Raw genomic sequence first — 25765 nt, forward strand, 5'->3', positions numbered from 1 at the left:
CTGGGGCACAGCTGGGGCACAGCTGGGGCACATCACACACCTGGGGCACAGCTGGGACACACTGGGGCACATCACACAGCTGGGACACACTGGGGCACATCACACAGCTGGGCCACAGCTGGGGCACAGCTGGGGCACATCACACAGCTGGGGCACAGCTGGGGCACATCACACAGCTGGGGCACAGCTGGGACACACCTGGGGCACAGCTGGGACACAGCTGGGGCACATCACACACCTGGGGCACACCTGGGGCACACCTGGGGCACATCACACACCTGGGGCACAGCTGGGGCACATCACACACCTGGGGCACATCACACAGCTGGGACACAGCTGGGGCACATCACACACCTGGGGCACAGCTGGGACACAGCTGGGGCACACCTGGGGCACGCCTGCCACAGCCCCGCCACTGTCACGGGTGCCACCCTCCTGTCACCCCCGTGCCACACCTGTGCCACACCTGTGCCACAGCGCTCTCACACTCCGGTCACTGGCACGGGTGACCCCCCACCCCCGGTGTCCCCCCGGTGTCCCCACCTGGCAGGAACTCGCCGAGCGCCTCCCGGAGCAGGGCCAGCAGCAGCGCCCGCAGCCGCCGCTCGGCCGCGCTCAGCTCCAGCGCCCGCACCAGCAGCGCCAGCTGCGCCTCCACCTGCGGGAGCCACAAACTGGGCGAACTGGGAGCACTGGGAGCCCCCCTAAATCCCCCCTGCCCCGCACCAGCTGCGCCTCCACCTGCGGGAGCCACAAACTGGGCGAACTGGGAGCACTGGGAGCCCCCCTAAATCCCCCCCTGCCCCGCACCAGCTGCGCCTCCACCTGCGGGAGCCACAAACTGGGCAAACTGGGCAAACTGGGAACCCCCCCTGCCCAGCGCCAGCTGCGCCTCCACCTGCGGGAGCCACAAACTGGGCAAACTGGCTGGGCAAACTGGGAGCACTGGGAACCCCTCCTGCCCAGCGCCAGCTGCGCCTCCACCTGTGGGAGCCACAAACTGGGCAAACTGGGAGCCCCCTAAATCCCCCCCCAAACCCTCAGGACCCCTCCAGACCCCCAGGAGAGCTTTGGGACCCCCCCCCGACCCCTCCAGACCCCCCCTCAAACCCCCGGGAGAGCTTTGGGACCCCCCCAACCCCCCCCCCCAGCACCGCGGCCGCCTCTCCCCGAGCCCCCCACTCACGTCCTGGGCCCGGCCCAGCGCCTGCTGCAGCCCCGGGGGTCCGGGGCGCCGCCGGGGGGGTCCCGCGGGGGGGGGCCGGGGGAAGGCCCGGTGCTCCCGGGGCCGCACCCGCAGCCGCCGCCCCCCCCAGCAGGTGCCGGGGCTCGGCCAGCGCCCGCTGCCGCCCCCGCGGGCTCCCGCAGCTCCACGATGGCGAACGCGCCCTGCGGGGGGAGCTCGGCGTCACCGGAACCCCCCCCCCCCCTTTAACTATCGCGACAGTCGCGATATCCCCTCCTCTCGGGAGGGCCCCGGGGAGGGGTGGCAGGAGACTTGAAGGGAGCCCCCCCCCCCCACAAGGTCACCCCCCGCAGGATCTCCCCCTTTAACTATCGCAACAGTCGCGATATCCCCTCACCAGCTGATGGCCCTGGGGGGAGGAGCTGCGGGACGTCACCAGATCCCCCCCCACAGGGACCCCCCCCCGCAACACTTTCTCCTTGACTATCGCGACAATCGCGACATCCCCAAAGGCCCCCGCGCGCCCGGAGAGCTCCGGAGCTCCCTCCCCGTGTGTCCCCACCCCCGCACCCCGACGTCGCCGCCCCCTCCCCCCCCACACCTTCTCCTTGTCCATCACGACTGTCGCGACATCCCCGAAGGCGCGGAAGTGCTGCCGCAGCCGCGCGGGCTCCGTGCCCCGGGGGAAGCCGCTCACGAAGAGGCTCCGCAGCTCCTGCGCGCGGCGCTCGGCCCGGAGCTCGCGGAGCCGCCGGTGCCGCTTCCCGGCGAGGTGCGAGAGCAGGCTCGGGCCTGGGGGGGGACACGGGGGGGGGGTCACGGGCACCGGGAGAGCCGCACCGGGCACCGGGAGAGCCCCCCCGGGCCGCGCGTTTGGGTCGCGGAGCCCCCCCGGAGCCCTCACTCACGGTTGGCCGCGGTGATCTGGCACAGGAGGCAGCGGAAGCCGCCCCGGTGAAGCGGCTCCACGTCGGGGTCGGCTGCCGGATCCGTTACCGGCACCGGGTCCGTTACCGACACCGGGTCCGTCACCGGCTCGTGGCCGGGGCCCGTTGCCGGCTCGGGGCCCGGCTCCACGGCGGGGCCGGTGCGGGGCTCGGGGCCCGGGGCCGGCCCCGGTTCCATGGCGGCTCCCGGTTCCCGCGCCCGTCCCTCAGCCACTTCCGCCGGAAGCGGTCCGTTCGCCTCTCGCTCCCCCACGCGCGATCCATCCCTCACGCTTTTTCCTCCCCCCAACCCGACACAAACGTTCCGCCCGGTGCCCGCCGGTATCCCCGGGTTCCTCCCCCCCGCCCCGCCGCCGCCGCCGTTTTTTGGGTCCCGCTGAAGAAAAACTCATCGCGTTTATTTCCTGTCGCTACAGAACCGGGACAGCCCGAGATACAAAACCGGGGGCGTCGCTCCACGTACAAAAGGGGCCCGCAGGGGGGGCTTGGGGGGGGGAGGGGGAGAGAAAGGACAGCGGGGGAGGGGGCACCGGAGCCCCCCCCCCCCAACCCCCCCCGCGAGTTTTTCTATGGAAATAAAAAAAATACAAAAGGGGCCGGGCCGGGGGGGCTCGGGGGGGGCTCGGGGTCAGTCCTCGAGCACGATGGGCTCCGAGGTGCTGGCGGGGTGGGGGGGGGGGCGGGGGGGCGCCAGGGCCCCCCCCCGGGCGCAGGGGCAGCCCCGGCTTCACCTTGAGGGGGAGGTTGGGGCGCCGGGCGGCCCGACGGAGCTCCAGGTGCGTCAGCGCCTTCCGCAGCGCCCTGGCGAGGGGGGAACAGAGAGGGGGTCACCCACGGAGCCCCAAAAACCCCTAAGACCCCCCCTACCCCCCCCCCCGGTTCCTGTGGGTTCCCTACCCCAGGGCCCCCCAAATTCATCCCATATTGGGCGTTCCTGGTGGCTGCCAACACCACCGGGCTCGGGACCCCCCCGGCGACCCCCCAACCCTCCCCAGACCCTCTCGGGACCCCCCAGCCCCGCCCGTACCGAGTGTCCTTGGTGGCCACTAACACCCCCAGGTTCGGGACCCCCCCAGACCCCCTCGGGACCCCCCAGCCCCGCCCGTACCGAGTGTCCTTGGTGGCCACGAACACCCCCAGGCTCGGGACCCCTCCAGACCCCCCCCAGACCCCCCAGCCCGGCCCGTACCGGGTGTCCTTGGTGGCCACGAACACCCCCAGGTTCAGGACCCCCCCAGACCCCCCCAGCCCGGCCCGTACCGGGTGTCCTTGGTGGCCACGAACACCACGGGGTTGGGGGCGTCCGCCGGGTTCAGTTTCTGCCGTTTGGTGCCGGGGGGGGGCGCGGGGCGCAGCGCGGCCGCCAGGGGGCGCCCGTTGGCCGAGAACGGCAGCGCCGCCGTCCCCACCTGCGCGGGAGCGTCAGGCCCCGCCCCCCGGCCAATCGCAGCGCGCCGCGCGCGCCCCCCGGCCAATCGCAGCCCACCGCGCGCGCGCGCCCCCCAAGCGGCCAATCATAACGCGCCGCGAGCTGTCAGTCACCCCTAAACCCCCCCGCCCCAAGCCCCCCCCACAACGCCCCCCGTCAATCAAGCTCAGTCCCCGCCCACAAACCCTTGCTGGCCAATCACGCTCTACTCCAAACCGCCACGCTCCCGTCAATCACCCCAAGCCCCACCCCCAGGGCGCTGCTCCCTGTCAATCACCCCAGCTCCTGTCAATCACCTCCCACCCCACCCCCACAGGCCCCAACCCCCCGTCAATCACCCCCAAATTGCCCTTTGCCCTCCCACAGCCCCCCCCTGTCAATCACCCACAGCCCCCTCCCCATCCCCCCCCCCGTACCCTCATCCGGGGGGGCCGGTGGCCATCGCCCCCCCCCCTCGTAGCCCCTCTTGCCCCCCAGCCCCGCCAGCCCCCGGCTCTGGCTCAGCTGGTTCCTGTTGATCGGGGTCTTGGTGCCTCGGGGGGTCTTCGGCTTCAGGGGGGCTTGAGCCGCTGCGGGGGAGGGGGGGTCAGGGCCGCCCCATTCCCAAAATCCAGCCCTGAACCCCCCCCTCACAACTGCCCCACACCCTGGGGTCACCCCCCTTTCTGCACCCACCCCCCCTCATGGCCACCTGGACCCCCCCTCCTGTATCCCCCAGCCCCCCCCAGGCCAGGGACCCCCCCCAGGGCCCCCCGTCACCCCAGGACCCCCCTCACCCCCAGGACCCCCCCTCACTCCAGGGATCCCCCCTCACCCCCAGGACCACCCCAGGGACCTCCCATCACCCCAGGGACCCCCCCCAGGGCCCCCCGTCACCCCAGGACCCCCCTCACCCCCAGGGCCCCCCCTCACTCCAGGGACCCCCCCTCATCCCAGGACCCCCCCAGAGCCCCCCACACACCCCCGGGACCCCCCCTCACCCAGCTCCTTGACGATGGCGGCGAGCGGCAGCCGGCTCAGCGGGTGGATCTTCAGGGGGGCCTTGGCGGCCTTGGGCAGCCGGATGGAGCCTGGGGGGGCCGGGGGGGGGGGGTCAGCGCCTCAGAGCCCCCCCCCCCACCTCGGGCACAGAGCGGGGGTCCCCCGCCCCCCCCCACTCCTGACACCCACGCTCGGCCTGGACGGGGGTCCCAAACCCCGTTTTTGCCCCTAACCCCGCTCCCAGTCAGCCTTGATGGGGTTGATGGGGGTGTAGGGGGTCCCAGACACCCCCAAAGCCCCCCAAAAATCTCCGTTTTTCCCCCCAAAGCCCGCTCACCCTCAGCCTTGACAATGCTGGCATTGAAAGGGGGCCCATGCACCCCAAAGCCCCATTTTTCCCCCCAAACCCCGCTCACACTCAGCCTTGATGGCGATGGCACTGATGGGAGCATAAGGACCCCATACACCCCCAAAACACCCCCAAACCCCCATTTTTCCCCCCAAACCCCCATTTTCCCCCCAAACCCCCATTTTTCCCCCCAAACACCCCCAAACCCCCATTTTTTCCCCCCAAACCCCCATTTTTTGCCCCCCAACCCCTCTCACACTCGGCCTTGATGGCGTTGGCGTTGATGGGGACGTAAGGATCCCATACACCCCCCAAAACACCCCCAAACCCCCATTTTTTGCCCCCCCAACCCCGCTCACACTCAGCCTTGATGGCGATGGCACTGATGGGAGCATAAGGACCCCATACACCCCCAAACACCCCCAAACCCCCATTTTACCCCCAAACCCCCATTTTTTGCCCCCCAAACCCCCATTTTTTGTCCCCCAAACCCCCATTTTTCCCCCCAAACCCCCATTTCTTGCCCCCCAACCCCGCTCACACTCAGCCTTGATGGCGATGGCACTGATGGGAGCATAAGGACCCCATACACCCCCAAACACCCCCAAACCCCCATTTTGCCCCCCAAACCCCCATTTTTCCCCCAAACCCCCATTTTCCCCCCCATTTTTTTCCCCCCAAGCCCCCATTTCTTGCCCCCCAACCCCGCTCACACTCGGCCTTGATGGCGTTGGCGTTGATGGGCGCGTAGGGCCGGCGCGCGGCGCGCCGCGGCTGCAGCACGTCCCGGCACAGGCGGCGCGAGAGCCGCGTCAGCCGCGTGGTCTGCAGCAGGAACGTCTGCCGGTTCTTGGCCAGCAGCTTGGCCCGGCTGGCGCTCGTCGTGTACGGGGACAGCGACTGCGCCTCGGGCCGCGACAGGTGCCCCCGGGAGTGCGGCTCCTGTGGGATTACGGGGGGTCAGGGGGGGCCCAGGGGGTCCCAGGGGGGTCTGCAGCCCCAAAATCACCCCCAAACCCCACTAAAAACCACCCCAGAACGCCCTGTGTTGGTGTATGGGGACAGGTGCCCCCGGGAGTGTGGCTCCTGTGGGATTACGGGGGGTCAGGAGGGGCCCAGGGGGTCCCAGGGGGGTCTGCAGCCCCAAAATCACCCCCAAATCCAACCAAAAACCACCCTGTGCTGGTGTATGGGGACAGGTGACTCTGGGAGTACAGCTCCTGTGGGATTATGGGGGGTCAGGGGGGGCCCAGGGGGGTCTGCACCCCCAAAATCACCCCCAAACCCCACTAAAAACCACCCCAGAACACCCTGTGTTGGTGTATGGGGACAGGTGCCCCCGGGAGTGCGGCTCCTGTGGGATTACGGGGGGTCAGGAGGGCCCAGGGGGGTCCCAGGGGGGTCTGCACCCCCAAAATCACCCCCAAATCCCACCAAAAACCACCCTGTGCTGGTGTATGGGGACAGGTGACCCCGGGAGTGCGGCTCCTGTGGGATTACGGGGGGTCAGGGGGGGCCCAGGGGGGTCTGCACCCCCAAAATCACCCCCAAATCCCACCAAAAACCACCCTGTGCTGGTGTATGGGGACAGGTGACCCCGGGAGTGCGGCTCCTGTGGGATTACGGGGGGTCAGGGGGGGCCCAGGGGGGTCTACAGCCCCAAAAAACCCACCCCAGAACACTCCAGGGGTGTCCCAGGGAGGTCTGCACCCCCAAAATCAGCCCCAAATCCAACCAAAAACCACCCTGTGTTGGTGTATGGGGACAGGTGCCCCCGGGAGTGCGGCTCCTGTGGGATTACGAGGGGTCAGGAGGGGCCCAGGGGGGCCCAGGGGGGTCCCAACCCCCAAAATCACCCCCAAACCCCACTAAAAACCACCCCAGAACGCCCTGTGTTGGTGTATGGGGACAGGTGACCCTGTGTGTGGGACTCCTGTGGGATTACGGGGGGTCAGGGGGGTCCCAGGGGGGTCCCAACCCCCAAATTCACCCCCAAACCCCACCAAAACCGCCCCATGTTGGTATATGGGGACAAGTGACCCCAGGAGTGGGGTTCCTGTGGGATTACAGGGGCTCAGGGGGTCCCAGGGGGGTCTATAGCCCCAAAATCACCCCCAAACCCCACCAAAACCCACCCCAGAACACCCATCCTAACCCTATCCCCACACACGTGTTGGTGTCTGGGGACAGGGGACCCCAGGAGTGGGGTTCCTGTGAAATTATGGGAGTCACAGAGGTCCCAGGGGGGTCCCAGCAGGGTTTGCACCCCCAAAAAACCCCCCAAACCCCACCAGAAACCACTCTGTGTTGGTGTATGGGGATAGGTGACCCTGGGAGTGCGGCTCCTGTGGGATTACAGGGGGTCAGGGGGGTCCCAGGGGGATCTACAGCCCCAAAATCACCCCCAAACCCCCCCCAAAACCAGCCTGTGTTGGTCGATGGGGACAGGTGACCCCAGGAGTGGGGTTTCTGTGAAGTTATGGGGGGTCAGGGGGGTCCCAGAGAAAATTAAGGAGCTTTAGAGGGGTTTGGGGGCTCTAAAGGGAGCTGGGGGGACTCCAAAGGGGGTTTAGGGGGGTTTGAGGGGTTCTAAAGGGGGTTTAGGAGACCCCAAGAGGGGGTTTGGGGGACTCCAAGGGGCGTTTGGGGGATTCTAAAGGAGGTTTGGGGGATTCTAACGGGGCTTTGGGGGGCTCTAGGGTGAGTCTGGGGGCTCTTAAGGGGCTTTAGGAAGCTCTAAGGGGGGGTTTGGGGCGTCCTGGAGGAAACGGGAAGGCCCTAAGTGGGGACTGGAGCATCCCAGGGGGGTTTGGGATGTCCTTAAGTGGAATTTGGGGTGTCCCAGGAGGTTTTTGGGGGTCCCTAAGTGGAACTGTGGGCTCTGGGGGCTCACCGAGGCGCTGCGGGTCACCCCCTCCAGCTGGGTGGGGGTCTTGAGCCCCCCGTATTTCTTCCAGTAGATCCAGCACGAGGCGCAGAGGCGGCACTGCATGTTGGGGGGACCCCAGGCGTACCACTGGGGGGACTGGGACGCTGTTGGGGGGGCAACTGGGCGTTACTGGGAGGACTGGGATGCTGAGGAGAGACCCAGGGACCATCCCCCAAACCCCCAGGGGCCTCCCCAGATCCCATCCCAGGAGGCTCCAAAACGCCAGGGAGCTCCTTCTGGAACCCCCCCAAATTCCTGCTCCCCAAACGCCAGAGACCCCCAAAGACCTCAGGGACCCCCCCAAACGCCCTGGAGCCCCCCCCAGGACCCCCTGAGGACCCCCCCAAGCCCCCCCAGGCCGCACTGACTGTGGCAGCTCTCGCAGCTCAGCCCCTTCTGGAAGCCGGCCCCGTTGACGCCGGGCTTGGAGCCCACCGAGATGATCTGGTTGGGGTTGGGTTTGGTGCTGCGGGAAAGGGGAGCAGGGGGGGTCAGAGGGGTTTGGGGGGGTCGCTGGGGGGGTCTCCTGTGCCCCCCCAGGCCCGGCAGGGGGTCCCCAGAGCCCCCCCACTCACTAGGTGGGGATGTAGACTTGCTTCAGTTTGCTGTCGGCCTCGGCCGCCTTCAGCCTCTTCTGCGAGCAGGGAGGGGGTCACGCGGGGTGGGGGGCACTGAGCCCCCCCCAAAACCCCACAGGCCCCCAAATCAGCCCCATGGGACCCCCAAATCAGCGCCCCAAAACTCCACAGCTCACCATAACCCCCAGAGCCCCCCAGAACCGCCCCCAAATCATCCCCCCCAGAGCCCTTATCAGCCCCCAAACCCCCCTATCAGCCCCCAAACCCCCACCTCAGCCCCCCAAACCCCCTTATCACCCCCCCAAACCCCCATATCAGCCCGCAAGCCCCCTTACCAGCCCCCAAGCCCCTTTATCAGCCCCTGGGACCCCCAAATCACCCCCCAAACCCCAATCTCAGCCCCCAAACCCCCTTACCAGCCCCCCTTACCACCCCCCAAACCCCCTTACCACCCCCCACCCCCCCTTATCACCCCCCAAACCCCCATCTCAGCCCCCAAACCCCCTTACCACCCCCCCTTATCACCCCCAGAGCCCCCATATCAGCCCTCCAGACCCCCTTATCACCCCCCAAACCCCCATATCAGCCCTCCAGACCCCCTTATCAGCCCCCAAACCCCCATATCAGCCCCCAAACCCCCTTATCAGCCCCCCTTATCAGCCCCCAAACCCCTTTATCAGCCCCTGGGACCCCCAAATCACCCCCCAAACCCCAATCTCAGACCCCAAACCCCCTTACCACCCCCCCTTACCACCCCCCAAACCCCCCTATCACCCCCCAAACCCCCTTACCACCCCCCAAACCCCCATCTCACCCCCCAAACCCCCTTACCACCCCCCCCCAGCCCCCACCTGCTGGATGTAGCGGTCCGTGGTTTTCCACATGTAGTAGAACTGCACGATGCTGGCCAGCGACTTCCAGGGCAGCTGCGGGCAGCGGACCCTGAGCTCGGGGTGGGGCTGGGGGGGGGGTCCCTGAGCCCCCTCCCCACCCCCAGGACCCTCCCCCACTCACGAAGTCCTGCCGGATGTCGTTGAAGTCCTTGCCGTACTTCTCCAGGGCCTCCTCGAAGAGCATGGCCTCGGACGCCGACCACTCCTCCATCTCGTCCCGGCACAGCACCGGCCCCCCCTGCGGCACCAGCGTGGCCATGGCCCGCGCCAGGTCGTAGCCGTTCCTCTGCAGCGTGTCCATGGCATGGAACTGGGGGCAATGGGGCGTACTGGGGGCACTGGGAGGCACTGGGGGGACTCAAACAGGGAGTTTGGGGGTCCCAGAGCCCCCCCCAGATCGTAGCCGTTCCTCTGCAGCGTGTCCATGGCGTGGAACTGGGGGCAATGGGGTGTACTGGGGGCACTGGGAGGCACTGGGGGGACTCAAACAGGGAGTTTGGGGCAGGTTTGAGGGGGTTTGGGGTCCCACAGCCCCTCAGGTTGTAGCCATTCCTCTGGAGCATGTCCATGGCGTGGAACTGGGGGCACTGGGAGGCACTGGGGGGGCTCGAACAGGGAGTTTGGGGCAGGTTTGAGGGGGTTTGGGGGTCCCACAGCCCCCCAGGTTGTAGCCATTCCTCTGCAGCGTGTCCATGGCGTGGAACTGGGGGCAATGGGGTGTACTGGGGGCACTGGGGGGACTCAAACAGGGAGTTTGGGGCAGGTTTGAGGGGGTTTGGGGGTCCCACAGCCCACCCAGGTTGTAGCCATTCCTCTGCAGCGTGTCCATGGCGTGGAACTGGGGGCAATGGGGTGTACTGGGGGCACTGGGAGGCACTGGGGGGACTCAAACAGGGAGTTTGGGGCAGGTTTGAGGGGGTTTGGGGTCCCACAGCCCCTCAGGTTGTAGCCATTCCTCTGGAGCATGTCCATGGCGTGGAACTGGGGGCAAGGGGGAGTACTGGGGGCACTGGGAGGCACTGGGGGGACTCAAACAGGGAGTTTGGGGCAGGTTTGAGGGGGTTTGGGGGTCCCACAGCCCCCCAGGTTGTAGCCATTCCTCTGCAGCGTGTCCATGGCGTGGAACTGGGGGCACTGGGAGGCACTGGGGGGGGCTCGAACAGGGAGTTTGGGGCAGGTTTGAGGGGGTTTGGGGGTCCCACAGCCCCCCCGGGTCGTAGCCATTCCTCTGCAGCGTGTCCATGGCGTGGAACTGGGGGCAATGGGGTGTACTGGGGGCACTGGGGGGCACTGGGAGGGGCTCAAACAGGGGGTTTGGGGCAGGTTTGGGGGTCCCCCGGTGGCACCAGTGTGGCCATGGCGTGGAACTGGGGGCAATGGGGCGTACTGGAGGCACTGGAGGCACTGGGAAGGCTCTAACAGAGGCTCTAAAGGACTCCTGGGGTGGCTAAAGGGGGTTTGGCGAGGATCTGGGGGCTCTAGGGAGGATTTGGGGTACCCCAGCAGAGAACTGGGCTGATTTATGAGCAGTCCCAGGTGGCCCTAAGGAGATATCGGGGTGTCCCATGGGAGCTGGGAGAACCTCGGGTGCTTTTGGGGTGTCTCAGTGGGAAATGGGGGGGACTCTGAGGAGTTCTGGGGTGTCTCAGTGAAAAATGGGGGGCTCTGAGGAAGTTTTGGGGCATCCCAGTGTGAAATGGGGGGCTCTGAGGAAGCTTTGGGGTGTCCCAGTGAGAAACTGGGGGGCTCTGAGCAGTTCTGGGGTGCCTCAGTGTGAAATGGGGGGCTCTGAGCAGTTCTGGGGTGCCCCAGTGTGAAATGGGGGGCTCTGAGCAGTTCTGGGGTGCCCGGGGGGCTCGGGGGCCCCTCTCACCAGGGTGATGTCGCGCGAGGCCGCGGCCGCGCTCATGTGCAGGCTGGGCTGGCGGATGGAGCTGCTGCAGTCCAGCGCCCGGGCAAACGTCCCCACGGCCCTGGGGGGGACACAGGGGGGGTCAGGGGGGTCCCCTCGATCCCCCCAACCCCCTCCCAGCTCTCCCAGTTCCCCCCTCACCGAGCCACCACCAGGAACTGGTCGATCTGCCGGTCGGTCAGGGGGTTGTCGGGGTCCCACACCTTCATCTCCATCTTCTGCTGGTTCCGGTTGTCCGACTCACCTGGGGGGGAGGGGCTCTCAGGGTGACCCCCCCCTCAATCAATCCTGCACCCCCCAGAGCCCCCCCCAGAACCCCCCAAACCTTCAGCCAGGCGCTCGGGGATCTCGGCCTGGTACTTGCAGCCCACCCTGATCTCGCCCTGGTCCGCCAGCAGCGTTTTTTGCACGGGGTCGAACACCAGCGAGTAGAAGAAACAATCCTGTGGGGAGGGGGCGCATCGAGGGGGGGGCTCAACGGGGTGGGGAGACCCCCAAAACGCCCCCCCAGCCCCGTTTTTGGGGCACACAGAGCTCACCTCCTTCTCCAGGTACTGCCCCAGGATGTCGGTCTCGTTGAGCAGCGTCACGCTGCATTTCCCCCTGCGCAGGAAATCGCGGGGAGGGCTCACCCCGAGCCCCCTCCCCAGGCACGGGGTGCCCCCCCAGCCCCTTCCCCCGCCCCCCCAGCCCCCTTTTTGCCCCCCCAGCCCCCTTTTTGCCCCCCGTACCGGATGTGGGTGGCCGGGAGCGATTCGAACTGGCGGGACAGGAACAGCTCCCGGTGCTTGAGCTGGTGCCGCTGCTGCTCCGTCATCGGCGGCTGCTTCGACTCCTCCTCGAACTCGCCTGGGGGGGCCGCGGGGGGGTCACACGGGGGTGTCCCCCCCCCCCCAAAATCCAGCTGGGAGGGCCATTGTTCTCCCAAAACCCCCCCCCCGGTGTTTTGGCAGCGGCCCCAGGGAGGGGAGGGAGAGTGGGGACCCCCCCAGGAAGGGCAGAGCCCCCCCAGTTTGAGGGAGGGGTGTGGGTGGGGGTCCAGTCCTTCCCCCCCCACACTGAGGTGCAGCTGTGACCCCCCCAAAATGAACAAAGCCCCCCCCCAAAAATCATCCCAAGGGTGGCGGGGATGACCAGAGCAGCTCCACCCCCCCCTTGAATTGGGGGCACTCCTTTGGGAGGGGACCCCCCCAAAACCCTGACCCCCCCAAAACCCTGACCCCCAAACCAGCAGCAACACAAAGGGAGGATCTACCCCCCACCCCCTCCAAAACCCCCCAAAATCCCCCCCCAAAATCCCCCCAAACCCCCAGCTCACAGGCATTGCTGTCAGCCAGGCTATTGAAGCTGCCCCCACCCTCCCCAAAACCCCCCCAAACCCCCCAAAATCCCCCCAAAACCCTTCACTCACGGGCGTTGCTGTCAGCTAGGCTGTTGGAGCTGCCCCCAACCTCTCTAAACCCCCCCCAAACTCCCCAAAATCCCCCAGTCACAGGCACTGCTGTAGACCAGGCTTTAAAGGCTGCCCCCACCCTCTCTAAACCCCCCCAAAACCCCCCCAAAACCCCCCCAAACCCCCCGCTCACAGGCGTTGCTGTCAGCCTGGCTGTTGAAGCTGCCCCCACCGTCTCTAAAACCCCCCAAAACCCCCCAAAACCCCCCCAAACCCCCCACTCACGGGCGTTGCTGTCGGCCAGGCTGTTGAAGCTGCCCCCACTCTCTCTAAAACCCCCCCCCAAACCCCCCCAAAACCCCCCACTCACGGGCGTTGCTGTCGGCCAGGCTGTTGAGGCTGCTGGAGATGTCGCGCCGCCGGAACAGACAAACCACCTTGGCCTCCACGTTGCCATTGGCCGTCTGGGGGGGGTTTGGGGGGCACAGGGGGTCAAGGGGAGCCCCCCCAGGCTTGGGGACACCCCCCAGGACCACGGGGAGGGTTGTGGGGCGGGGGGCTCACCTTGTTGAGCTCCTCGATGCGCCGCACCAGGTACGGGTTGCTGGAGGAGTTCTCGAAGTAGACGTAGTCTGGGGAAGGGGTGGGGGGAGGAGGAAAAATGGGGGGGCCATGAGGGGAGCCCCCCCTCAAAATCCATTTTCTCGCCCATCCTCCTTCTCCTGCAAAAATTTGGGGGTCCCCCCCCTCACAGATGCACCCCCAGCCCCCCCTTCCCCTTGCAGACATGGGGACCCCCAAGCCCCCCCATTATAGACCAGACCCTCCCCTCACAGATGGGGAGGACAAGACCCCCCCCAAAATGTCGGGGTTCCCCCTCCTGGGCTCCCCATTCTCCCTCTCATCCAAGAGCCCCCCCCCCCCCTCACTTTTCCCTTTAGATTTTTGGGGGGAGGGAGGGGGGTCTCCCACCTCCGGGCCTCAGGAATTGGGGTCCCTCCCCATGAACCCCCAAATCCCCTCACGGGACCCCCCCGTCCTCACACAGACCCCCCTCATAACCTCTCACGAACCCCCCAAATTCCCCCATAGGACCCCCCCCAACTCCTCCCCACGAGACCCCCCAAAATCCCCTCACGGGACCCCTCCCTCTTTTTGGGACCCCTCCCTCTTTCTGGGACCCCCCTTCCTCTCACAGACCCCCAGAGCCCCTCACGGGACCCCCTAAATCCCTCACGGGACCTCCTCCTTTCCGGAACCCCCCAAATCCCCTCACGGGACCCCCAAATCTCCTCACAGGATCCCCCTTCTCCTTTCTGAGACCCCCTAAATTCCCTCACAGGACCCCCCTCCCTTTCGGGACCCTCAAACCCCCTCACGACACCCCCCCCGCCTCTTTCCGGGACTCCCCTCCCCTCACAGACCCCCCCTTTTTGTTGTGGGACCCCCACTCCCCTCACGCCTTCCCCTTTCCGGGACCCCTCTCTCCTCACAGACCCCCCCAAACCCCCTCACGGGCCTCCCCGCGCCTCACGGAACCCCCAAATCCCCTCACAGACCGCCCCGCGTTCCGGGACCCCCCAAATCCCCTCAGGGCCCCCCCCCCCGGCCCCTTCCTGCCGTCCCTCCCGGCCCCGTCCCGGCGCCCCGCGGCCCCCGGCCCGCTCACCGCCGACGCGGTACATGTTGGCCGCCATGGCCGCTCGCTCGGCCGCGCTACCCCCGGGCCCGGCCCCGGCCGCGCTTCATCGCCGCTCCCGCCGCCTCCGCGCCGGCACGGCCGGTTCGGAGCCCTTCGGGCACCTCCGGAGCAGCTTCGGGCGCTCCCGGAAAAGTTCGGGAACCTCCGACACGGCCTCTCGGGCACCTCCGGAGAGGATTCGGGCTCCTCCGGAGTCGCTCGGGCACTTCCGGAGCTGCTCGGACACCCCCGGCACGAGCTCGGCGGCGCCTCGGGCGCTTCCGGAGCGGCCTCGTCACTTTTCGGCCAGGCTTCGGGGAAGCCTCGGCTTAACCTCGGCTCTTTCCGCCACTCCTCCGCTGGGCCTCGTCTCTTTCCGGAACGCGCTCGGCGAGTTCCGCCAGCACCGGAAAGGCCTCGAGGGCGGAGGAGGAAGAACCCGCGGCGCTTCCGGGAAGTGGCGGCGATCTCCGGCGCGAGCAAGCGGCGGGGCCCCAGCCCTGACCCCAAGGCTTTATTGACGCCTCTCACAGTGCAGCGCGAAAACGCGGGGGGCGGGGGGGGGGATGAGGGGCGGGGAGGCTTCAACCAACCCCTCCCTTCACACCCACGCACCCACCCGCTCTTTGGTCCCAGGAAGGGGAAAAGGGAAGAGGAAGCAGCGAGGAGGAAGCGCGGCGGGGCTCAGCGCGGCTCGGGGTCGCCGGGCAGCACTCGCCACTGGAACACGCTGGTGTCCTTGCCGCCCAGCGACACCAGGTGCCCGTCGTCGTGCGTGAAGCGCACGTTGGTCACGTGGCTGCCGTGCCCGCCGTACACGTGACTGGGCGCCTGAGGGGGTGGAGGGGGGCACACGTGAGGGGCACACGTGAGGGGCACACGTGAGGGGCACACGTGAGGGGTCGCGTGAGGGGAACACGTGAGGGGTCACGTGGTGTCTCCCTCACACACACAGAGCCGCTCCCACCCCAAATTGGGGGGGTTGGGGACCCCCCCCACCCCAAAATGCCCAACCTGAGGGGGTGGGACCAGCGCTGACCCCCCCGGATTGGGGCCTGGGACCCTCTTGGGCACCCCAAGCCCCCCCCCAGGTGAGTCCGGACCCACCTGACCCCCCCCAAATTGGGGTCTGGACCCCTCCTGACCCCCCCAAACTGGCATCTGGGACCCCCCTGACCCTCCCTCCTGAGGATCTGTCCCCCTCCCCACCCCCCCACGACCCCCAGCCTCCCCCCGCCCACAGAGACCCCAGACCCGCCAAACTTTGCACAACCGGGACCCTCCCGACGGCCAAAATTGGGGTGCGGGACCCCCATAACCCCCCCTTTCCTCGCCCCTGGAGCCCCCCGGTGCCCCCCGGAGCCCCCCCAGATCCCCTGGAGCCCCCCAGAGCCCCTCAGAGCTCCCCCGGAGCCCCCCAGACTCCCCCAGAGACCCCCGGTGCCCTCCAGAGCCCCCCGGAGTCCCCCCAGAGTCCCCCGGAGCTCCTTGGAGCCCCCCAGAGCCCCCAAGCCCCCCCGGAGCCCCCCCCGGTACCCCCCCAGAGCCCCCCTGGAGCCCCCCTGAGCCCCCCAAGCCCCCCCTGGCGCCCCCCTCAGCCCCCCAAGCCCCCCCGGAGCCCCCCAGAGCCCCCCCACAGCTCCCCCAGAGCCCCCCTGAGCTCTCCAAGCCCCCCCCCGGAGCCTCCCAGAGCCCCCCAAGCCCCCCCGGACCCCCCCGTGCCCCCCACAGCCCACCCAGAGGCCACCTGGAACCCCCCCGGAGCCCCCCAAGCCCCCCCCGGAGCCCCCCCGTGCCCCCCACAGCTCCCCCAGACCTCCCAGATCCCCCCTGGAGCCCCCCAGAGTCCCCCCGGAGCCCCCCGGAGCCCCCCGCCCACCTTGGGCCGGGCGCAGGGGTACTGGAACAGGTGAACCTTGCAGAAGTCGTCGGCCACGGCCACGACGCGCTCGTGGTGCGAGCGGCACAGCGAGTTGATGTCGGTGCCGTCGGAGCCGTCGGGCCAGACCCCTGCGGGGATTTGGGGAGGGGGGGCTCGTGGGGTGGGGGGAGCACCCCAAAAATGCCCGTGCCCGGCGCCACGGAGCCCCCAGACCCACCGAAGACGTGGAAGCCCAGCACGCAGGTGTAGGAGGCCCACTCGCGGTCGCGGCTCTCGAAGCGGTTCCGGAGCAGTTTGCAGCCCCCGGCGACGTCCCCTGGGGGGGTGGGGAGGGGAGGGGAGACCTCCGGAATTTGGGGAGGGGGCTGTGAAACCCCCCTGAAAATCTGGGGATGGGAGGGAAAATACAACCCCCCCCCCCCCCCCCCGCTTTAAAATCCAGGGGGTCCCAGTGGGGTCCTGGCAGGGTCAGGGGGTTCCTGGCAGGGTCAGGATCAGCTCTAGGGGTCCTGGCAGGGTCAGGAGGGTCCTGGCAGGGTCAGGGGGTTCCTGGTAGGGTCAGGGGGTTCCTGGTAGGGTCAGGGTGAGCTCTGGGGGTCCTGGCAGGCTCAGAAAGGTCCTGGCAGGGTCAGGGGGAGCTCTGGGGGTCCCATCAGGGTCAGGGGGTTCCTGGTAGGGTCAGGGTGAGCTCTGGGGGTCCTGGCAGGCTCAGAAAGGTCCTGGCAGGGTCAGGGGGAGCTCTGGGGGTCCCATCAGGGTCAGGAGGGTCCTGGCAGGGTCAAGGGGTCCTGGCAGGGTCAGGGGGTTCCTGGCAGGGTCAGGGTGAGCCCTGGGGGTCCTGGCAGGGTCAGGAGGGTCCTGGCAGGGTCAGGGGGAGCTCTGGGGGTCCCATCAGGGTCAGGGGGTTCCTGGCAGGGTCAGGGTGAGCCCTGGGGGTCCTGGCAGGGTCAGGAGGGTCCTGGCAGGGTCAGGGGGTCCCATCAGACCCAGGGGAAGCCCCCCCAACCCCCCCCCAGCCTCACAGTAGAGGATCTCGTAATCGCCCGAGTTGGACATGATGAAGCGGCCGTCCTTGGACCAGTCCAGGTGGGTGATGAAGCTCGAGTGGCCCTGGGGGCAAGGGGAGCTTACCGGGGGTCCGAGGGGGGTGGGGACCCCCAGAGCCCCCCAAAGCCCCCCAGAGCCCCCCCAAAGCCCGGCGCTCTCACCGTGCAGCGGCCGAAGCGGCTGAACTTGCGGCCGCCCTCGGCCACGCTGTAGATGTAGATGAAGTTGTCGTGGGAGCCGATGGCCAGGAAGGTCCCGTCTGCAATTGGGGGGCGGCGAGGGGGGACACGGGGTTGGGGGGGGTCCCACACACTGGGGGGGCTCCCCATGAGCTGGGGACAGGGAGAGGGTCAGGGGCAGGTCAGGGACAGGTGGGGGACATTTCAGGGACATTTCGGGGTCAGGTCATGGTCAGTTCAGGGACATTTCAGGGACATTTTGGGGTCAGGTTGGGGTCAGTTTGGGGACATTTCGGGGAAAGTTCGGGGTCAGTTCAGGGTCAGTTTGGGGACATTTCAGGGAAAGTTCGGGGTTAGTTCAGGGTCAGGTCGGGGTCACTTCGGGGTCACTTCAGGGTCAGTTTGGGGTCAGTTTGGGGTCACTTCAGGGTCAGTTTGGGGTCACTTCAGGGTCCGGGGCTCACCCGGGGAGAACCGCACCACCGAGAGCTGCTCGTTGCCGTCCGAGCCCCCGGCCAGGAGCTGCCGCGTGCCCGTGTCCAGCACCAGCCACCTGCGGGGCGGGGGGCACCGGGGGGGCACCGGGGGGGCACCAGGGGACCATGGGCACTCTCCCCCCATCCCTGTGTGCCCCCCCATCCCTGTGTGCCCCCCATGTCCCCCTGTCCCCCCATCCCTGTGTCTCCCCCTGTCCCCCCCATCCCTGTCCCCCCATGTCCCCCTGTCCCCCCCATCCCTGTGTCCCCCCATCCCTGTGTCCCCCCATCCCTGTGTCCCCACCCACATCTCCCTGTCCCCTCCACGTCCCCGTGTCCCCCTCCCATCCCCCTGTCCCCCCCGTGTCCCCCTCCCATCCCCCTGTCCCCCCCCGTGTCCCCCCCGTCCCTCACCGCCCCGTCAGGAGCCCCACGGCCACCACGTGTCCCCCGGGGTGGAAGTCAGCGCACAGCCCGGTGTCCTGGGGGGTCAGGGGGGGTCACAGAGGGGAACAAGGGACCCTGGGACACCCCCCTCACCCCCCCCCCAGAGCCCCGACCCCCAAGGTCCGCCCTGGACACCAGCCCAGGCTCGGCGCCCCCAGCCCCAATTCGGGGCTCCCAGCACCGGGCTCCACCCGGGGCGTGCTCCCGCTCCCGGAGCCCCCCCTGCACCCCCAAACCCCCCCCCGACCCCCCAAACCGCTCCAACCCGCGCTCCTGACCCCTCCCCAGATGCCCCCCTCCCCAAATTTGGGGGTCCCGCCCTCCCCCAGCACCAGGCTCCAGCCGGGGCGCGCTCCTGCTCCTCCCCAGTCCGTTCTGGACCCCCAACCCCCCCCAAACCACCCCCCTGACCCCCCTGGGGTGCCCCCAGCCCCAAACCCGGGGGTCCCGGCCCACCTCGAGCGCCAGGCTCCAGGCCAGCGCGTGCTCCCGCCCGTCCCACAGGCAGAGCTGCCGGTCGTGGCCGCACGTCAGGAAGCGGCAGCAGTTGGGGTGCGTGGCCAGACCCCAAACCTCATCCGTGTGACCCTGGGGGGGTGGGGAGTGGGGGGGTCAGCACCTTGTGTCCGTGCCAGGACACCCCAAAGCCCCCCCCCCAAAGCCCCCCCCTCAAAGCCCCCCCCTCAAAGCCCACCTGCACGATGGGGGTGAAGCCGGAGCCCAGCGTGCCCTGGAGCAGCGCGTTCCGGGTGGTCCCGACCAGCAGCTCCTCGCCGGGACCCTCCGCGATCGTCCGCACGGCCCCGAAGCTCTCGGGGAGCTGGGGGACCCCAAAAAAACCCCAAAGCCCCCCGTCAGCACCGCCTGAAGGGCTCGGGGAGCTGGGAGACCCCAAAAAAAACCCCAAATCCCCCCGTCAGCACCGCCTGAAGGGCTCGGGGAGCTGGGAGACCCCAAAAAAACCCCAAATCCCCCCGTCAGCACCGCCTGAAGGGCTCGGGGAGCTGGGAGACCCCAAAAAAAACCCCAAATCCCCCCGTCAGCACCGCCTGAAGGGCTCGGGGAGCTGGTAGACCCCAAAAAAAAACCCCCCAAACACCCCCCCAAATCCCCCCCATCCCGCAGCCCTTCGGAATCCGGGATCCAGGGAGGATTTTGAGGGATGCCCTGGCAGGATTTGGGGTACCCAGGGTGGGTTTTGGGACACCCAGAGTTTTGGGGTACCCAGGGCAGGTTTCAGGGTGTCCAGGGAGATTTTTGGGGTACCCAGGGCGGGTTTCAGGGTGTCCAGGGAGATTTTTGGGGTACCCAGGAACGTTTTTGGCTACCGAGGGAAGGTTTTAGCGCACTAAGGGAGATTTTTGGGGTACCCAGGGCGGGTTTTGGGGTCTCCCACCTCGACCTCGTGCAGCAGCTGGAGCGTGGGGCTCCAGCTGAGCACCCTGCGGTCCTTGCCACCCCCGCTGAGCACGGTCCCGTCGCGGCGGCGGCACAGCGCGAACACGCTGCCCTCGTGGGCCCGCGTCTGCAGCCCGATCTGGTACGTCTCTGCGGGGCCGGGTCAGCCCCAAATCCACCCCAAATCCACCCCAAAACAGCGCCAGGAAGAGCCCAAAGCCAGCACAAAATCATCCCCCAAATCCACCCCAAATCCACCCAAAAACAGCCCCAGAAAGAGCCCAAAGCCAGCACAAAATCATCCCCCAAATCCACCCCAAAACAGCGCCAGGAAGAGCCCAAAGCCAGCACAAAATCCACCCCAAATCCACCCCAAATCCACCCAAAAACAGCCCCAGAAAGGGCCCAAAGCCAGCACAAAATCATTCCCCAAGTCCACCCCAAATCCACCCCAAAACAGCGCCAGAAAGAGCCCAAAGCCAGCACAAAATCATCCCCCAAATCCACCCCAAAAACAGCCCCAGAAAGAGCCCAAAACCAGCTCAAAACCACCCCAAAAACAGCCCCTAAACTCACCCCAAATCCACCCCCAGAACACCCCACAAAATCATCCCTTAAAACCCACCCCAAAACCAGCCCAAATTCACCTCAAACCCCACTCCCCAAATCCCAGCCCAAACTCCCTTAAAACCACCCCAAACCCACCCTAAACCCGCTCAACCCCCCAAACTCCACCCCAAACCCCCCAAATCTCCCCAAATCCCACCTTTCCCCCCCTTGCCCGGCGTCCTGCTCCAGCTCAGGATGCTCCCCCTTAAAACCCACTCCCCAAATCTCCCCAAAACCCCCTCAAACTGCCTTAAAACCACCCCAAATCCCCCAAATCCCACCCCAAACCCCCCAAACTCCACCCCAAATCCCTGAAATCCCCCCAATCCCCCCCCAAACCCCACCTTTCCCCCCCTTGCCCGGCGTCCTGGTCCAGGTGAGGATGCTCCCCCTTAAAACCCACTCCCCAAATCTCCCCAAATCCCACCCTAAACCCCCCAAACTCCACCCCAGACCCCCCAAATACCCCCAAATCCCACCTTTCCCCCCCTTGCCCGGCATCTTGCTCCACCTCAGAATGTTCCCCTTTAAAACCCACTCCCCAAATCCCCCAAATCCCACCCCAAACCCCCCAAATCCCCCCAAATCCCCCCCAAATCCCACCTTTCCCCCCCTTGCCCGGCGTCCTGGTCCAGGTGAGGATGTTCCCCTCCGAGTCCCCGGTCAGCACCGCGCCGGCCGCGTCGAAGATGAAGCACTGGATGAACTTGGGCTTCTTGTACTTCTGTGGGGCCGCCAAGCCGGGGCTCAGCCACCCCAAAAAACACCCCCCGGCCCCGAACCCCACCCCAAAAACCCCAGAAGCCCACCCCAAAAACCCCCTGCTTCTTGGTCAGGGCGCTGCCGCTCCAGGTCCAGAAGTAGACGTGGGATTTGCCGCTGCTGATGATGCTGCTGCTGTCGCGGGGGTTGAACTCCACCGTCAGCACCGACTCGTTGGTGCTCTGCGGGGTTTGGGGGCTTTAGGGGCTTTGGAGTGGGGTTGGGTGGGTTTTGGGGTGGTTTGGGGGGGGTTTGGATGGGGTTTTAGGGGTTTTTAGGGGGTTTTGGAGTGGGGTTGGGTGGGTTTTGGGGTGGTTTGGGTGGGTTCTGGGGTGGTTCTGGGGTGGTTTTGGGGTGGTTTGAGTGGGGTTTTAGGGGTTTGGGGGGTTTTTAGGGGGTTTTGGAGTGGGGTTGGGTGGGTTTTGGGGTGGTTTTGGGGGGGTTTGGATGGGGTTTTAGGGGTTTTTAGGGGGTTTTGGAGTGGGGTTAGGTGGGTTTTGGGGTGGTTTGAGTGGGGTTTTAGGGGTTTGGGGGGTTTTTAGGGGGTTTTGGAGTGGGGTTGGGTGGGTTTTGGGGTGGTTTTGGGGAAGTTTGGATGGGGTTTTAGGGGTTTTTAGGGGGTTTTGGAGTGGGGTTGGGTGGGTTTTGGGATGGTTTGGGTGGGTTCAGGAATGGATTTGGGGGCTTTGATCTGAGTTTGGGGTGGTTTGGGGTGGGGTTGGGGCATTTGGGGTGGGTTTTGGGGGGGATTGGGGTGGTTTTGGGGGGTTTAGGGTGGGTTTTGGGGGTCTCACCTTGACCTCGGCCTGCTTGGTGCCGCGGGCGCAGTCCCACACCGACATCATGTGCTCGTTGGAGTCGTCCACCACGCACAGGAACGCGCCCTGGTCCTGGGGGACCCCAAAAACCCCAAACCCCCCCGGCCCTGGGTTTTGAAGGGTCCCAGGGGTTTTGGGGGGCATTTTGGGGAGGTGGGTTTGGGGCTCCCGGGGTTTTTTGGGGGTTTTTTTGGAGGGTTTGGGGTGTTTGGGGGGCATTTTGAGGGGGTTTTGGGGAGTCCCAGGGTTTTGAGGGACTTTTGGGGTTCCCAGGTGCTTTTGGGGTGGTTTTTGGCTGGTTTGGGCTGGTTTTGGGGGTTTTTGGCTGTTTTGGGGGTGTTTTGGGGTACTTTGGGTTGGTTTGGGGGTGTTTGGGGGGGGTTGGGCTGTTTTTAGGGTGGTTTGGGCTGGTTTTGAGTTTTTGGGATGTTTTGGGGGTTTTTGGGGTGGTTTGGGCTGGTTTTGGGGCGGTCAGGGGTGCTTTGGGCGGGTTTTGGGGGTTTTTGGGCTGGTTTTGGGGTGGTTTGGGCTGGTTTGGGGGCGGTCAGGGGTGCTTTGGGCGGGTTTTGGGGGTTTTTGGGCTGGTTTTGGGGTGTTTTGGGCTGGTTTTGGGGTGTTTTGGGCTGGTTTGTGGTGGTTTGGGCGGTTTTGGGGGTTTTGGGGCTATTTTAGGGGTGGTTTTGGGGTGGTTTGGGCTGGTTTGGGGCGGTCAGGGGTGCTTTGGGCACTCACGGCCGTGGAGAAGGCGAGGGAGCCGACGCCGCGCTCGAAGGAGCCGAGGCCGATCTGCTGCAGGGTCTGGAGCGTGGCCGAGTCCCAGATGTGCACGATGGGCTGCAGGGGCTGGGGGCATTTTGGGGGGGTTTGGGGAGGTTTTTGGGGAGGCTTGGGGGGGTTTTGGGGTCTCAGGTCACGGAGGAGGAGGTTGGGGCCTGGCCCCGTTCGGGGTTTGTCCTTCTCAGGGTCACCGAGGGGTCCCAGGGGGTCCCGAGGGGTCTTGGGGCTCCTGTCCCACCCCACGCCCGCATTGGGGTCCCCAGGGGGGTCCCTGGGGGTCCTGGGGGTGTCCTGGGGGTCCCTGGGGGGGGTCCCTGGGGTGTCCTGGGGTGTCCTGGGGGTCCCTGGGAGTCCCTGGGGGTCCCTGGGGTGTCCTGGGGGTGTCCTGGGGGTCCCTGGGAGTCCCTGGGGGTCACTGGGGGTCCCTGGGGGGGTCACTGGGGGTCCTGGGGGGCATCCCTGGGGTGTCCTGGGGGTCCCTGGGGGTCCCTGGGGGGGTCCTGGGGGTCCCTGGGGGGGTCACTGGGGGTCCTGGGGGGCATCCCTGGGGTGTCCTGGGGGTCCCTGGGGGTCCCCACCTTTCCGTCCTTGTCCACTCCGGCCGCCTGTCCGGTGGCCACGCGGAGCCGGTCGGGGTGCACGGCCAGGCTGGGGGGGAAACGGGGGGGACCCCCCGGTTTGGGGTCTGTAAGGGGGTCTCCAAAGGGGGTCCCCCCCGTTTTGTGGGGTGTCACCATCGGGCAGCGCCGCTGTGGGGCAGGTGGGGGCTGTTCGGGGCACAGGGGGGGTCTCTAAGGGGTTTTGGGGGGGGGGGGGGTTTTGGGGTTTTCAGCGGTGGTTTTTGGGGTTTTGGGGGCTTTTGGGGCTTTTGGGGTGATTTCAGGGTGATTTTGGGGTGTTTTTGGGTGCCCTCACCAGCGCACGCAGTCGCTGTGCCGCAGGTGGGGCTGTTCGGGGTACAGAGGGGTCTCTATGGGGTTTTCAGGGGGGGTTTTTGGGGTTTTCAGGGATGTTTTTTGGGGTTTTTGGGGTGTTTTGGGGTTTTGGGGTGCCCTCACCAGCGCACGCAGTCGCTGTGCCGCAGGTAGGGGCTGTCCGGGGTACAGAGGGGTCTCTATGGGGTTTTCAGGGGGGGTTTTTGGGGTTTTCAGGGGGGTTTTTTGGGGTTTTCAGGGATGTTTTTTGGGTTTTTGGGTGTTTTTGGGGGTTTTTGGGGTGCCCTCACCAGCGCACGCAGTCGCTGTGCCGCAGGTAGGGGCTGTTTGGGGTACAGGGGGTCTCTATGGGGTTTTCAGGGGTGTTTTTTGGGGTTTTTGGGGTGTTTTTGGGTGTTTTGGGGTGCCCTCACCAGCGCACGCAGTCGCTGTGCCGCAGGTAGGGGCTGTCCGGGGTACAGAGGGTCTCTATGGGGTTTTCAGGGGGGTTTTTTGGGGTTTTCAGGGGGGTTTTTTGGGGTTTTCAGGGATGTTTTTTGGGTTTTTGGGGTGTTTTGGGTGTTTTGGGGTGCCCTCACCAGCGCACGCAGTCGCTGTGCCGCAGGTAGTGCCGCTGGCGCCGCGCCGGCAGCTGCAGCAGCACCACGACGCAGGCGATGAAGTAAACGAGCTCCCCCGAGCCCAGCACGTGCAGGTTGGAGCGCGAGTCCCGGCCCCCGGTACCCGTAACTGGGACGGCGTCAAGGGAGCACTGGGAGCACTGGGAGCGCTGGGAATCCCTCGGGGGATTTCTGGGGTGTCCCCCCCCCGGGGTTTTGTGGACCCCACCCCCGGGATTTCAGGGCCCTTTCCCAGGATTTTTGGGATTTCCTCGGATTTTGGGATTTCCCTCAGGGATTTTTGGGATCCCCTTGGATTTTGGGATTTGCCTTGGGGATTTTGGGATTTCCCTTGGGATTTTGGGATTTCCCTCGGGATTTTTGGGACTTCCCTTGGGGATTTTTGGGATTTCCCTCAGGGATTTTGGGATTTCCCTCGGGATTTTGGCATTTCCCTCAGGATTTTTGGTATTTCCCCCCAAATTTTTGGGATTTCCCTTGCGGATTTAGAGATCTCCCTCAGGATTTTGGGATTTCCCTCAGGGATTTTGGCATTTCCCTCAGGATTTTGGGATTTCCCCCCAGATTTTTGGGATTTCCCTTGGGGATTTTGGGATTTCGCCCCGGATTTCGGGATCCCCCCCGGGATTTTTGGGCTCTCCCCGGGATTTTTGGGCTCCCCCCCTTGCAGCAGGATACACCCAGTCGAGCTGGAGCCGCTCCGGGGGCAGCTCTGCCCGGAGCCCCCCGACGGGGCCGAGCCCCGAGGGCACGTACATGGTGATGGGGCGGCCCCGCAGGAACATCTTCACCGACACCCCCTCTGTGGGGGGGCCCGGGGGTCACCCCAAAAAGCCCCGGCACCCCCCCGGGCCAGCCCGGCCCCCCCGAGCCTCACCCAGGTTGTAGTTCCCACGGCGAGACCCTGGAAAAGGGGGGGGCGGGGAGGGGGAAAAGGGGGGTCCCGGCCCCAAAATGAGCAGAATGAAGCCACTGAATGAAGGCCCAGAAACCCCCCCCCCAAAAATAACCCCCCGAAAGAACCCCAAAATAACCCCAAAACAACCCAAAAATAATCCCCAAAAGAACCCCAAAAGAACCCCCCAAATGAACCCCCCAAATGAACCCCCCAAATAACCCCAAAAGTAACCCCAAAAGAACCCCCTGAACCCCCAAAAGAACCCCAAAAGAACCCCCCAAATGACCCAAAAATAACCCTAAAAAGAGCCCCTTGAACCCCCAAATCACCCCAAAAGAACCCCCAAAAGAACCCCCAAAATCACCCCAAAATAACCCCAAAAATAACCCAAAAGAACCCCAAAAATAACCCCCTGCACCCCCCAAAATTACCCCCAAAAGAACCCCCAAAATCACCCCCAAAAGAACCCCAAAAATAACCCCCAAAAGAACCCCCTGAACCCCCAAAATGAACCCCTAAAATAACCCCCTGCACCCCCCGAAATTACCCCAAAATGAGCACCCCAGACCCGCAAAAAAACCCCAAAACAAAGCCCCCGAATCCCCCCCTGCACCCCAAAATCCCCCCCAGACCCCCCCC

General features: G+C 66.3%; 3 protein-coding genes across 3 annotated transcripts; all 3 read right to left on the reverse strand.

The window, feature by feature from the left end:
- Positions 1-543: 543 nt before the first annotated feature.
- Positions 544-2332, reverse strand: LOC138102269 (speckle targeted PIP5K1A-regulated poly(A) polymerase-like; the record flags this gene model as incomplete). Its single annotated transcript, XM_068999985.1, has 5 exons — positions 2095-2332; positions 1788-1978; positions 1187-1389; positions 811-898; positions 544-658 (listed from the first exon to the last, which is right to left on the reverse strand). Coding segments are annotated over exons 1-5 (814 nt in total), but the record flags the coding sequence as incomplete, so codon positions are not given.
- Positions 2333-2761: 429 nt separating this feature from the next.
- On the reverse strand, positions 2762-14520 carry LOC138102270 (metastasis-associated protein MTA2-like). Its single transcript, XM_068999986.1, is given in 20 exon segments — positions 2762-2836; positions 2838-2934; positions 3394-3542; positions 3979-4014; positions 4016-4131; positions 4543-4632; positions 5606-5834; positions 7786-7925; positions 8190-8287; positions 8397-8455; positions 9251-9325; positions 9414-9602; positions 11166-11265; positions 11346-11448; positions 11530-11647; positions 11744-11807; positions 11936-12053; positions 12968-13061; positions 13162-13229; positions 14267-14520. Coding segments are annotated over 20 exon segments (2046 nt in total). The 5' UTR covers positions 14295-14520.
- Positions 14521-14789: 269 nt separating this feature from the next.
- LOC138102268 (echinoderm microtubule-associated protein-like 3) lies at positions 14790-25130 on the reverse strand. The gene is given in 19 exon segments (XM_068999984.1): positions 14790-15109; positions 16158-16288; positions 16378-16476; positions 17183-17270; positions 17369-17466; positions 17851-17939; positions 18277-18344; positions 18766-18897; positions 19004-19129; positions 19706-19857; positions 20920-21040; positions 21126-21260; positions 21873-21968; positions 22629-22739; positions 23252-23321; positions 24187-24323; positions 24325-24337; positions 24907-25030; positions 25106-25130. Coding segments are annotated over 18 exon segments (1920 nt in total). The 5' UTR covers positions 25014-25030; positions 25106-25130; the 3' UTR covers positions 14790-14962.
- Positions 25131-25765: the final 635 nt, after the last annotated feature.

The sequence above is a fragment of the Aphelocoma coerulescens genome, unplaced genomic scaffold, assembly GCF_041296385.1.
Source record: "Aphelocoma coerulescens isolate FSJ_1873_10779 unplaced genomic scaffold, UR_Acoe_1.0 HiC_scaffold_658, whole genome shotgun sequence".
Classification (NCBI taxonomy): Eukaryota; Metazoa; Chordata; class Aves; order Passeriformes; family Corvidae; genus Aphelocoma; species Aphelocoma coerulescens.